The sequence below is a fragment of the Schistocerca piceifrons genome, chromosome 1 (assembly GCF_021461385.2).
Source record: "Schistocerca piceifrons isolate TAMUIC-IGC-003096 chromosome 1, iqSchPice1.1, whole genome shotgun sequence".
NCBI classification, from domain to species: Eukaryota; Metazoa; Arthropoda; class Insecta; order Orthoptera; family Acrididae; genus Schistocerca; species Schistocerca piceifrons.
The window spans coordinates 416570949-416585897 of NC_060138.1; the positions used below are offsets into that span (position 1 = coordinate 416570949).

General features: G+C 42.6%; 1 protein-coding gene across 2 annotated transcripts in view; it reads left to right on the forward strand.

Moving 5' to 3' along the window:
• The first annotated feature begins 7512 nt into the window (after nt 1–7512).
• The window catches only part of LOC124793806, a 47396-nt gene continuing 39959 nt past the window's right edge, over nt 7513–14949 (forward strand). For both annotated transcript variants that reach the window (XM_047258048.1, XM_047258049.1), the window contains exon 1: nt 7513–7644. In XM_047258048.1, coding sequence (XP_047114004.1) covers nt 7542–7644 — 103 coding nt within the window. In that variant the 5' untranslated portion in view covers nt 7513–7541. The remainder of the gene's footprint in view (nt 7645–14949) is intronic.

The window sequence follows — 14949 nt, forward strand, 5'->3', positions numbered from 1 at the left end:
CGGAATACTCGTTTAGGGACAGTAGAGGAAGTAGAGGTTCGACAGCAGATTTGGGTTTGCCTATTCCTAGACCTCGTGGATTTTTCCACGTTATGCCAGGTCTGGAAAACCCTCAATTAGCGATTGGGCATACCTGAGTTTTGCATTCCTGACGGATTGATTTACTCGGTTGCGTAGCTGTTTGTATGTAGTGTAATTATCAGATGTCGGATGCCACTTCTATTTCCCGTATGCTGCGTCTCTGACACACATGAGGTGTTTGAGATGATCTGTGAACCATGGCGCAGATTTCCTCCTTACTCCTACTGTTTTTAGGGGAGCACGTTCATCGTATAGGTTATAGTGTCTCTCAACGAAATTAGAGACTTTGTTATTTACGTCGACGCTATTTCGTGCTGTTATCGACTGGCATAACCGAAATTGAACAAAATTAGTTTTGAAAGCTACTCGTTTGGGTCGGCTGGGTCAAGTGAAGCCCAGAGACAATATACGACTAGACGAATGTGGAACTCCTTTCAAAACCATCCTCAAACTGGACGATAGAATCAAAATTAGTCTCGTCTCTCCAGTTAGCCGTATTATTCTGTAGTATACCAACTGGATATCAGAATTCGTAGCTTTTTTATTGCCTGTGGCACTGTGTTGAACCCGTAGACTTTGAGAAGGTTCCAGTCATAGAAAGTAAATTTTTTCCACCTTGAAATTTCAAAATTTGTCCTGTGTTCAAGCACAGATAATGGTAGCTTTCTCAGCTAATGCTTTTACGATTAAGAATAGGCGTGCACACGTACAATATGGCACAGCTGTGTTCTTCTAAGTGTACTGGAATAGCTCCGTCGTGCAACGCTAAATACAGAATCAGGAAAGCCGTCGTGGGTTTTCTTTTCCTACAATTTTGTGATTGAATTGTGCATGGTCGTAGATCGGGTTCTTTCTGCAGCTCGGTAAGGTCTGATCAAGGAAGCGACAGAAAAGGGACTGTAAGCATTATTTCGGCACGGTTCTTATCTATCTTGACGGCAGATCAGTGCCTAAACTGCTCCCGCACAAAGAAATCGGATTAATTTCCCATCTATGAACAGAACGATAAGTAAGAAAATCTAAAATACACTGACGGAAAAAAATCACATCATCAAAAAATAATTGATGTAGAATACCGAAATTTCGAGAATACGTTTTGGTTGGTTCAAATGGCTCTGAGCACTATGCGACTTAACTTCTGAGGTCATCAGTCGCCTTTAACTTAGAACTAATTAAACCTAACTAACCTAAGGATATCACACACATCCATGCCCGAGGCAGGATACGAACCTGCGACCGTAGCGGTCGCTCGGCTCCAGACTGCAGCGCCTAGACCCGCACGGTCACTCCGGCCGGCGAGAATACGTTTTGCTGGGTAACATACGTGAGTGATTAGCATTGCAAGATCGCAGGTTAATGTAAGCGCAAGATAAGACATTGCAAATGTGAAATGATGGTACCTTAGTAACCGTTGTAACCGCCATGATCTTGAATGCATGCATGTAAACGTGTATGCATTATGTTGTACGGTGATGGATGTTAGTTTGTGGGATGGACTTCTATGCCTAGAAGACAAACCAGACCAGAATGATACTCGTTGGAAGTTAATATGTCTTTTCTCGGTTACGTAAGACTTCTCACTGGCCCAGTAAACGGAAATATGGCGGTTACTTGTTCCATCAAGTTTAAGGATTGCTTCGTGCGACCAGAGAATTAGATCTTGGAAACGTCGCTCTTCTTCACATTTGTTAATGAACCACTCACAAAATTCACTTCGACTATCGAGATCATCCTCGTTAAGAGCATGGAAAAATCTTGGAATGTAAGGCTTCGGTTTCTGAGCTCACAAAATTCTATGAACACTGCTTTCGCAGATCCCAGTCTCACGAGAGCATTGCCCCACAGATTTCTTCGGGGACTGTGTGTACGTCTGGATCACTGTATCAAAACTTTCATTGTCTGTTGAACGTCTCTTTCTTCCGCAGAGTCCCTTCTTCATATCCTGCACCGTTACTTCGACGTCAAACTTATGTCGGATCCTTGTTATTGTTACCATTATTGGTGGTGGTATTCCAGATTCAATCCTCCAGCGTCGTCGTACCTCAGTCACATTCTCTGTTTTCCAGTAACGCTTTTGCACCCATTTCCGCTGGTCCACCGATAAAGCCGTTGTTTACAATTCTGAAACAAAAGAAAAGTTTGTTATGTTTTTCACCACCTTCTGCATTCAAAATGTTCAAATGTGTGTGAAATCTTATGGGACTTAACTGCTAAAGTCATCAGTCCCTCAGCTTACTCACTATTTAACCTAAATTATCCTAAGGACAAACACACACACCCATGCCCGAGGGAGGACTCGAACCTCCGCTGGGACCAGCCGCACAGTCCATGACTGCAGCACTTAAGACCGCTCGGCTAATCCCGCGCGTCCCTTCTGCATTATTTCCTGCAAAAACTGTTTTTCTATCTCCTTTATTTAAAGAGATATTCAGTTTCAAAGAGTGTATGCATTATTTTGGGACACCCTGTTTTTGAAATGCAAACTTTTCGGTGAAGTTCCCTCTGATCGGTCTCAAATTTCACCCAAGATATACAAAAATACTTACATGTTACATGTTAAAACGCACCTGTTTAAGAAAGCATTCCATGTGTGGTGCTCTCAAGTGGAAAAAATACTACACTTGTCTCTGCAGTGACTTGTGATCTCTCTCAGACACCTCCCCAACCTCTCCCCCTCCCAGATCATCTTGTAAAGGGGGAGGAGCTTGTAAAATTCGGTGCTTCAGTTCGTTAACCGCGCCTACTGGAGTTATGTGTAAGTCACCCTTTAGATAATCCCAGACAGTGTAGTGTAACGACGTAAGTTTTGTATAAATGATTTTCTTTGGACATATGACCATGTGCTGACTTCGTCACCTACGTCAGTTACAACACACTTCAAAATTATTTAAACTCTTTTTAAATTGTCTTTGAATGGTTCTTGAACGAAACTGTAAAACATCATCATTTGAGTCGTATGCGCAGAATTAAGTCACTCAGTCCAATTGGTTTGCGCAAACTTTTTCAATTTAGATGTCGTTTGTTTCTTCTCAGAAATTATATTAATGCAAGTGATTTGCTTTAATAAATATTAGAACCACATTGAATAAACTTTCAAGAATCATACTCGCGATGAACGCTGTCAAAAGTTAATAATCTTACGTAACATAATTCTTCACAAATAAATTCTCGGAACACGTATTTAAACTTTAGTAGCATCCACTAGTTTATTATCTTCCTACATATAGACGTGAACCTGAGCCTTGACAAGATAGAACTGAACATTTACAACATGATTAAACTTTCTATGACGTCATTGTTGTAGTAACGTTACAAATTCTTAATTTTCAATTTTTAGAAGCACGACGCAACAACTCGGTTTCAGGATCTTCTGTTGCTCTTTGGCTGTCGACCCGCGACGTATAGTGGCCAGCAATTTTCTCTCTGGTCCCGGCAGTGAAGATGCTGTCTCCGTTCGTTGCGCCGCCCTCTCCGTACATGAAACATAAAAAATTAATACAAAACTTTAGATAATTCACAACCATTACAAATATTACAAAAATACATCAACAAAAACTAAATTAAACTTATATTCACCTGCAAACTGGGCTGACACTGGTGGATGGGTGACGCTTCAATTTCGCGTCCCACTACAACAGAAAAATCCACAGGATTGAGGTCACTTCACCTTCGAGGCCAAGGTGCAGGCTGAGCTGGGCCAATTCGTTTTCGACCATATTGGTGTGATAGATGTCGTCTCATATTAGCAGCAAAAGGTGCCTGTGCTCCATCATTCACGTACAACATTCCCCTGCGTTGGCAAGCTAAGACAGGCCACGGATGAAATTTCAGCAGAATTAAATGAGGATTTAAACGAAAAGTTAACATTTCAAATATATCTCTACTAACTAGGACAATATTTCAGGGACGTCTCGTAACCAAACATCCGCAACAGTATCGCAAATAGCTCGTTTGCAAGCCCAAGTTTTCTAGGACATTTTTGTTCCTGTTATGGTATACTTTTACAGTGCCAGTTTTCACTACTAATTATGATAGACATTGTTAATATGATGGGATAAGTCCTGGAGAATTGATCCACTTTTTCTTCGACATAAAATTTGTGTGTTTTTCAATTTTTTTAAACTTCTGGCAGCATGCTCGTATCGGATATCATACACACTTAAGTACAATATATTATTGAGGCACTAACACTTAAAGTACAAGAGATATGATAAAATGAAAATATACACAAGTGGTCCATGTCACCCATAGGTCTGTGTGTGTGATGGACCAGTGTACTGGGGGAGATGGGCGATGTAAAATGGCAGTACATGTAATGTAGAAAACAGTCAGTTAAATGTCATATTTTTATTTGGAATATGTTGAAATGAATATACAATTATACCATCAAATATTTTAGGCCAGAACAATTTTATTAGTTTATTACACGATGAACAGTGTGAGCTATTTGTAGTATTTTTCTTTTTTAGTTTCTTCAGTCTGTTTTTCTGTTTACTAGTGTTGCCCTTGGGTGATCTTTTTATACATTTTTTCTCTTTCCCTTCTTTTCTTATTTTTCTTTTTCTTTATGTTTGCAGTATTTTCAGCAGAGTTTAGCTATTTGGGTACAGTTGCTGCTTTCCTCTTAAAATTTGTGTTTTTATCAATTGAAGAAACAAGTGACATTTCTCCAGCAGTTTTGACTGTTTTGGTTTAGGTGTAGTCAGTTTCGAGATGGCAATGTTGGAAGCTTTGGGTGTAGTAGGAGTGGAGGCCTAAGTTGTGTCACTGAAGGAATTTGACTTGCGCAGATAACTTTGCTTTTCTGATGTGCTTGTATCTTCTGACAAATAAGCAGCCGGCCGGGGTAGCCGAGCGGTTCTAGGCGCTACAGTCTGGAACTGCGAGACCGCTACGGTCGCAGGTTCGAATCCTGCCTCGGGCATGGATGTGTGTGATGTCCTTAGGTTAGTTAGGTTTAAGTAGTTCTAAGTTCTAGGGGACTGATGACCTTCGAAGTTGAGTCCCATAGTGCTCAGAGCCATTTGAACCATTTTTGAACAAATAAGCATAGTCTGAGACAGCATCCGTCTTCAGTGATATTATTCCACATACCTTGAAGTTAAATTTAATTGTGCTCCTTCTTTCTCACATTAAAGTAACTGGTCCATCTCTCCCAAATAACTCTGGTCCATCTCTCCCGATTGTCTTGCAAAGATAGACCACACCGAGGTCTGTCTGTGAGTAGCGAAATCGATGGTCATTTTAGGTTAGTTACCTGCCTAGACGTTTGTCACTCTCGCAGCAAAACAACTGCAACAGTATTGTGGAAACTAAGAGTTGATAATAAAATTATGTAACTACACTATAAATCTTTTCGGCTTACTAGGAGAGAATATGATTTTTCTCCAGAACTGAAGCGAAAATTACAGCACCACTTTTGCACCACCTTTTCTCACAAAAGAGCGTCCTCGCAAGTGGAGGGAGCTGTTCTCCAGCGGCGCATTTGTGAAATACGTCACTGCTCCGTCTCATCCAGTGGTCCTAATCTCCCGGACTCTCTGTATCAAAAACTTTTCACTAAAATGTTCGAGAAACTACGTTAGGCGAAAGGGAATTTCTTCTCCTCTTAATATTTTACACCGAAATAAAATTTAAAAAATCATTTCCGTTACAGAGGAATGTTTACGTCGAACTTACCTTATAGGCAAAGACAACGAACTTCAAAGATCACTAGATTTGAATTATTTTCAAAGATATTTTCAGAAGTCCAAGAATAGGCAACTTCTGTCTGAGGGCGGGGACTGGGGAAGGGGGAAGGGAGCGACATATACTACTGGCCATTAAAATTGCTACACCACGAAGATGACGTGCTACAGACGCGAAATTTAACTGGCAGGAAGAAGATGCTGTGATATGCAAATAATTAACTTTTCAGAGCATTAACACAAGCTTGGCGCCGGTGGCGACACCTACAACGTGCTGACATGAGCAAAGTTTCCAACCGATTTCTCATATACAAACAGCAGTTGACCGGCGTTGCCTGGTGAAACGTTGTTGTGATGCCTCGTGTAAGGAGGAGAAATGCGTACCATCACGTTTCCGACTTTGATAAAGGTCGGATTGTAGCCTATAGCGATTGCGGTTTATCGTATCGCGACATTGCTGCTCGCGTTGATTGAGATCCAATGACTGTTAGCAGAATATGGAATCAGTGGGTTCAGGAGGGTAATACGGAACGCCTTGCTGGATCCCAACGGCTTCGTATCACTAGCAGTCGAGGTGACAGGCATCTTATCCACATGGCTGTAACGGATCGTGCAGCCACGTCTCGATCCCTAACTCAACAGATTGGGACGTTTGCAAGACAACAACCATGTGCACGAACAGTTCGACGACATTTGCAGCAGCATGGACTATCAGTTCGGAGACCATGGATGCGGTTACCCTTGACGCTGCATCACAGACAGGAGCGCCTGCGATGGTGTACTCAACGACGAACCTGGGTGCACGAATAGCAAAACGTCATTTTCTCGGATGAATCCAGGTTCTATTTACAGCATCGTGATGGTTGCATTCGTGTTTGGAGACATCGCGGTGAACACACATTGGAAGCGTGTATTCATCATCGTCATACTGGCGTGTCACCCGCCGTGATGGTATGGGATGCCATTGGTTACACGTTTCGGTCACCTCTTGTTCGCATTGGCGGCACTTTGAACAGTGGGTGTTACATTTCAGATGTGTTACGACCCGTGGCTCTACCCTTCATTCGATCCCTGCAAAACCCTACATTTCAGCAGGATAATGCACGACCACATGTTGCAGGTTCTGTACGGGCCTTTCTGGATACAGAAAATGTTCGACTGCTGCCCTGGCCAGCACATTCTCTAGATCTCTCACCAACTGAAAACGTCTGGTCAATGGTGGCCGAGCAACTGGCTCATCACAATATGCCAGTCACTACTCTTGATGAACTGTGGTATCGTGTTGAAGCTGCATGGGCAGCTGTACCTGTACACGACATCCAAGCTCTGTTTGACTCAAAGCCCAGGCGTGTCAAGGCCGTTATTGCGGCCAGAGGTAGTTGTTCTGCGTCTGATTTCTTAGGATCTATGCACCCAAAGTGCGTGAAAATGTAATCACATGTCAGGTCTAGTATAATATATTTGTCCAATGAATACCTGTTTATCATCTGCATTTCTTCTTGATGTAGCAGTTTTAATGGCCAGTAGTGTATATTGCTTCTGGGCTAAAACACACTCGAACTGGCCGCGTATTTACTTTCCTTAACAGAAGAAGCTCAACGCCACTGCATACACGCGTTTGCTGGATACCCCCGCCACTCTCTCTCTCTCTCTCTCTCTCTCTCTCTCTCTCTTCCCTTCCTCGCCGCAGTTTGCGCAAGCCGGCCGGATGAGCAGGGGTACATAAGCGTAGCACAGTCGATGATTCCTACGCTGGTGTGGCTGGCCGTCACAATGGCAGCAAGGATGACATCGGTCCCGCGACTGGCGCTGCTGTTGCTGTTGTCGGTGGCCCTTGCAGCAAAGGCGTCCGCCGAACACTTGCTGCGGAAATCAGGTTGAGTATAGCCGCGATCTATTATCTGTGGTTAACACGTTAAAAAACACTGTTTCTTATCATATGGCACACGCCCTTGTCCCGCAAGGTAGCATATTACGCTGTAAGCTGTTCGAGCATTTCTCGACTCCCTAAAAGCATTTAACTCGGTACCGTACCACAACAACGCTTATTAATGAAAGTACGATCGCAGGGGATGACAGAAAACGTGAGACCAGACTGAGGGTTTATTGGTAGGGAGGAACCAGCATGTTCACTTGGTTGGAGAGTCGCCTTCACATACTTCAGGAGTGTCCCAAGGGAATGTACTGGGGCCCATCTTTTTCACGGTGTATAGTCTAAATGGCCTCGTAGAAAGTATTAACAGCAACGTCAAACATTTTACACATGATGCACTGGTCTATAATTAAATTTAGCAAGGTTCCATTTATCTGGGTTAATGCGGACCCGAGACTGCACAGGTAACCCAAAACACAGAAATCCAAAGCAACATTATTTTTAACGGAAACAGCTATTCACAGTATTTTGAAAAAGTACTGGTTGTCACGTTTGAAAGCTCACGCATTACTCGCTGCAAAGTGACAACTTATATACAAAACTACACTAAATCCCACTGCATTTCGTATCACTGTCTTCTAGTTCACTATTGCGGTACATAATCGCCCAGTTATTTTCCGTTTTCGTTTTTAATTTAATTTTTTTTTGACGCCTGTTCTCATTTTCCCGAAAGTAAAACATCAATATAGGAAACGAATTTTGTCCTACATACCCGAACAACAGATCACAGCATTAAGTGAATCTGTGCGCGTGATAATGGGTTCTTTGATCGCATCATTTTCGGTCTCTTTCTGCGCCGAACACACATGTTCACTACATCTCGTTCGCCTGCTCAAATCCAGCTTCACAGTCAGATCGATATTTGATTACTCGCGGATGTTTTCGTCATCTACGTTTTCACAACCAAAAACTTTTATTTTAACCGTAAATTTAATGCAAATATTCGTTCTAATTAGAACAGAATACGTCAGGTTATGTTTTTCATTTTTTTTTATGAATCGACGGACTACGCACGGATAATCCACAAGTCGGTTAATCAGCAGCTTGCTGTCTTATATGAAAAAAACCAAGCTGCACAAATATTTTGTCAGATACTGACAAGATTTCAAAGTGGTGCAAACATTGGCAACTCGATATACACGTTATGTAATGTAAAATTGTTCACTTCACAAAACCCAAAAAAGTAATATCAGTGAATCATAACTGAAATCAGACAACTCATATCAATTCCTGGATGTAAAAATTTGCGAGCACATGACATGGAACGGTCACATAGACTCAGCCGCACGTAAAGCTGATGGAGTCATTGGTTCATTGGTAGGTTACGGGGAAAAATGCGGACAAAAAGTTCAACTTCTGTCTGAAGATCGTTTCTCTGTATGTACTGAAGAGAAGTAGTCTGCAGATTGAAGCTGGACAGTTTTGTATACCCTAATGATCATGGGCACTCCCTAATGACGAATAATCTGCATTTGATAAACTGCGGATAGTCTACAAAGGAGATAGCTTACGAAAATCTCGTGGGATGCATCACAGAAAATTGGTCAAGTGCGCGGAACCCGTACCAAATTTTAACACTGAAATGGAATATTGAACGTATAAAAGATGGGAACAGCACGAATGGTCACAGGTTTGTCTGATTCGCGGGAGAGCGCCATGGAAACGCTGAAGAAGCCATGCTGCTTGAAGAGAGACGTCAGCTGCCCCGTGAAAGGCTGCTGACAAAGTTTCTACAATCAGTGTCGAGTCAATAATTTGGGAATATAGATTACTATAGTCCTCCTACGTATCGCTCCGGTAGTGACCACAACGACAAGATTAAGCCGTATAACTGACAGAAAGCACAGGGGCATTGAGGCAATCATTCTTCGAGCATTTCATACGCGAATAGCGTCCCCAAGACATGCACTTCGCATAGTTTAGTCGCTTACGCTTGTGGGTGTAGAGCAGATGCATCATCACAGTCCAGAGCCGAAGCAACAATCAAAACACAGGCGAGACTGCATCGGAAAGAGTGAATACCGTCTTGTAGGCCGGAAAAGTTATGGCCACTTATTTACTTGTTCTGTGTCCGGCGGCAGTATGACTGGAGACTATATTTAGATAAGATGTGCTGGAAACATATAGCTAATTAAACAATCTGTGAAGTTATTCGGCTATTCTTTGGTACCGTCTGTTTAGTTGTGCAGGTCCACAACGTCACCTTTTCTTAAAACAAGTTTCTACACACATCAGAACTTGTCCACCGTCTTGCACCTCCTCACATTACGGTTTTGATCGTCGGTCAGTGCCTTCTTCACCATTTGCATCTTCCCACATAATATCTAATTAATTCTGTTTAAAGTTTGTCCAAAGCTTTCAGGGTATTTGAAAGACGAGTACCGGTACTAGCTTAAAGGTGCCCTCACATGTTGAATAATATTATCAAACTGTCAATATATTGACCATCTGAGGCAGCGTATTGATATAGGCTACTGTCAGTATTACAAATATTAACGAGCAATATTGATGGCCCTCAAAATATTCTCATTGTTGCCAATACATACCGAACCTGTGAGGTGAATCATTGACGGTTTGACAATATTCTCCAGAGCTTCATGAATCAGCCACGTCGCCTGAGTGTGCTTTGTTTATATTTTCAGATTCAATTTCTCAAGTAGCCTTTATAACACAAAACAGTCTTAATAGACTTATGCAAGGGTAATTGTTGTGTGTACCTCTTAAGGATGGTCAACGGAGCGTTCTCTAAGACACTGCTTACTTTATTAATTTAAAAATAACATAGCAGTTAGGAGAAACGCACTTCGAAAAATACGTCACGCATCTGCAATGACTGGTAAGAGGTCTGCGAAATGCATGTCATTGTCAAATAATCGCAAAACGTAAGAAAAATGCCGTACATTAATTGCCTGGACCTAACCTTGCCAGGCAGATGTAATTGCTTCCCAGGTTTCCATACAATTTTACTAATTTTGCTTGCTGATATTACTACAGAACTAAGCTTCAAGCGCTTGAAAGAACTGCTTGCAGGAATGCTTGAAATTTGTTTCTGTAATATCACCAGACACAAGAGTTCCTCGAATGCAGAACCGGTTTTTATCAATTCTGAGACGACTAGAAGCTGCTTTGAATGCCGACAGGGACATGGTATTGTGTTGTGTAGTTGATGTTTCCGTATTTCTCTCGAACCTCTAAAGAGCTTCTTGTGGCTAACCTCTCCTACACCATTCTCAATCGTGAGACAAGTGCAAAACTTTTGCACTTGTCTCGCAACTGAGAATGTTGATATAGTGCAATGTATCTAATGAACAGTTTTACATAACTTACATAACATTGCCGTTGAAAATGACGGAAAGTCAAAATGTGTAAGGTTGTTGGAAGACAAGGCATAAGAAAAGTTATTAAAAGTGCATCCAAATGGCAGCGTTGTCTCACAGCATTTTCATGCAAACTGCTGTTGACACTTCAAAAAGTTCAGTGCATTCTAGGCTCTTACCTCCACGTCATTGATAACCAAGACAGTCTGGAGTCAAAATTAAGGTCCAAAAACAGCACAGTGTTTAAATTGGAGAATGGTGTTGTACATATGCTATTCAGGTAAGTTAAAACTACGATTAAAATGAATAGTGTTCCACATGCACTGGTTTCAAGTTCTCAGCATGCTGTATCGGATTTGGTTGTGACCAGGTGCAGCATCATGAGCCACAGACAGTGCCAAATCCAGCTCACCCATGGAGAATGGGTAGTTGTAGGACTCGAAATCGTTGGACCCGAAGTCCAGTTCACCCATTTCCATGGTGGCACAGTAACGGCAGAAAACTGGATCCTAGCTAGCAGCCGGCGTAGTCGTTGCAAAATGGTGTGCCATTGTCTGCGTCATGTCTCCAGATGTTGTTTGTCCATCCCTGTTTCAACAACGCCGCTATAGGAAACCAACTGCCTTTACCGGAAATACTCCTCATGGTTTTCCATACTGCAGTAGAACGACTAGGACGATTGATAGAATCCAGGAACGCTTGCCCTGACCATTTTTTTGCTCTCCTTGATGATGCATTGAGCCTTGGTTCTTGCTAAGGAAAAGGCTGTGAGATTTTGCGCTGTTGGGTGGCACTTAAGCCATCGCAGAGCTGCATACCTGGCCCAGATTACTGAATGGCATTCATCAGCCCACCAAGGAACATATAGACTTCTAGGATGACAAGAAGATGGAGAAGTCAGTGGCATGATGGATTACTCACATGATATGGTCCAGTCACTCCTGCATGCTGTCGCACGTGGCTGAACAGTGTCCAGTTGGCTCTGCTGGTCATCTATTGTGGCTGCAGCCTGCATGGAGAGCACAACCCGGTAGATGAATCCAGAGTAGGGAATGATCACTGGATTGATGGTCATCAATGACTTCCTGCTCAACAGAGTGTGCAAGGGCTGGCGAGCAGAAAGAGAGGTCGTCAACTGAGGATGACCCAGTAGCAGCACTGAAAGGAGTGGAAGTGCCCATGTTGAGGGTGCACAGCTTATGATATGTCATGAGGTTCTCCAAAACCCAATCCTGAGTGCAAGTAGAGGTTGACCTCATACCTGATGGGCAATGAGGTCTCCCAGTAGGAGAAATGGTCAGGGGAGCTGCTCTATAAGATCTGTGAGAGCTTCAGTGTCTATCACATCTTGTTGAGGTAAGTATAGTGAGCAAACAGTGATCCTCTGACACACATGAATTTCAACTGCAACTGCCTGCAGGTCAGTAGCCAGAGGGAGAGCAGAGGAGTGGTGTGTGTTATTGACAAACACAGTGATCTCTCCCTGCGCCCTTTCCCTAGGCACGTCAATCTTGTTATGGAATGTGTAACCCCCTAACACAGGGGTATCAGGCGCTTTAAAATGCCTTTCCTGCAAACAAGCACAGGCGGTGCTCATGTGCAAAGAGTTTCAGTTCCTTCACATGTGTCCTGAACCCATTAATGTTTCACTGTAATAAGGGAGTCATTTATCATGGTGGTAGCACTTTCACATTGTCTTTCCACTGGAGAGTCAAGGAGAGAGATAGATAGAGAGAGAGAGAGAGAGAGAGAGAGAGAGAGAGAGAGAGAGAGAGAGACATCGAACCCAACAGACAGCTTGCTTCCTGTCTCCGTCAGCAGTTGATTCTCTACCTTTGACTTGGTTTTTTATTTTTTTTATTTTTGCTTGGGAAGGCTTTGGATCCCCCACACTGCTAGTGGAAGTGCTGTGTGGTGCACCAGACTGAACCTCTGGAGCGACATTGAGCACCGCAATGTCGGTAACCACAGCATTCTCTTATATTCTGGGAGAAGGTATGGGTTTTGAAGTAACTGCAGCAGCATGAGTGCACCGACAAACGATGGTGCTGGTGCTGATACTAACAACCTCCATTTGTGTAGTAGCACATGGTCTTCTGAACTGGCTGTTTAAGAACAGAAGCAAAAGAGGTAGCGAATATTGAGGGTAGAATGGCCTTATACATCTCTTCAGCCCTAGCGTATGAAATGCGATTTGTAGTTTTACATTCTTGTATCTACAGCTCTTCAAGATATACACTGCAGTCCCTACTCATGGCAGCATGATCCCCAGAGCAATTCATACAGTTCAGAGGAGATGAACAAGTGACTCTTTTGTGGGCAGTCATAACACATTTGCCACTAGTGGCTTCTGCCTTAAACCCCACAGAAGTATGCCCAAAAACACTGGCGTTTGAAACAATGCATTTGATTGGGGTCTGCACCACACAGCACGCTTAGGTGAATGAAACCTGCCTTGATATTCTGTGGAAGTTTCGTGCTGTTAAAAGCATGTACAAGCGAGTTTGACTTAACCAGATTGCTTTTCACCCTTGTCATTATATTTTGGACTTCAACAATGCCTTGTTGGGCCCATTCTCCTTTAGTTTCGTCTTTGAGAATGTCCACCAGATTCCTCCACACCACATCTTTGTAGTAGTTCAAAGTGGAATGGAGCTCAGTCTCACTGGTACATTCCCCAGGGCTTTTGGCTTTCTGAATGGTTTTCGCTCGTCGGGAACTTGAGGTTTCGACCAACAGTGCATTTTGCAAATGCTTAATGGATTTTAATGTATCTGGAATCCCCTCTAATCCCTTTAGAATGTAAGAAGGTGAGACTTTTTCAAAGCTGCCCTGTTTCCCTTTAACTAGTAAAAACACATTCTGACTAGCAGCATGTTACTACATACACCAGAACTCCAAAACATTCCTGAGTATGGAGGACTGGCTACACAATCCCTCTTGTTAGACTTGGTATTATGCTGGGAGGAAGAGGAGGAACAGCAAATTTCGAGGATTCCATCTCGGTCCCTTTAGCAACTAGGGATATAAGCTTGCACTCAGAGCGAGCTCTACTTGCTTGAGTAAGCCTTATACAACTGAGGTGCAGCAGTTTCCCCAGAGGTTGCCCAATAACAACTGTTCTACGTCAATAGCCATGCACCTCATTGGCATGCAGAACAGCTTGAGATTGAGGTTTTTTTGCAGAGGATTTTACCATCCTTGCAATCCAGGTGATCAAGCAAAGATCTCCAATTGCTGTAACACACAACATTCGACAATTGCATCACATGATGCTTGCTGAAGCATGCCCAAAGCTTACAGTGACAGAAGACTGGCAGTGTTTACCAGTCCCCAGCTCAGAAATCCCGGGGTCACCAAGCAAGAAAAAGTTCCATTAATACTAGTGTGTTCTGTTTGTGTGTGTTTCCATTACTAATGTGATTGTAAAGAGAAGCAGAAAATGAGCTGTAACATGAAAATAAAGTGTTTCTCGACTGATGTCCATATAATACATTTTATTCCTCTATAAGTGAATAACCTTTCCTGAAAGTTTGTCCAGACCCTTTTGTTACACCCTTTATTCATTGCCAATCTCTCACCCAGTTTTTTCCAGTGACTGGGAGAAAACCTCAGGTGACTCTTGTATACAAGAAGGGTAAAAGAACAGACCCACAAAATTTCAGGCCAATATCATTAACATTGGTTTGCTGCAGATTTCTGGAACATTTTCAATGTTCAAACACATAAATTTCCTTCAGACAGAAAAGCTTCTGTCCACAAATCAGCACTTATTTAGAAAGCATCACTGATGTGAAACTCAGCTTGCCTTTTCTTAGATAATGTCCTGTTAACAAATGGATGAAGGGTAACATATTCTTCAATTTCCAGAAAGTACTTGACGAGACCTAATGCAGACTGTTAACTAAGTTCTGAGCATACAGCATAGGAA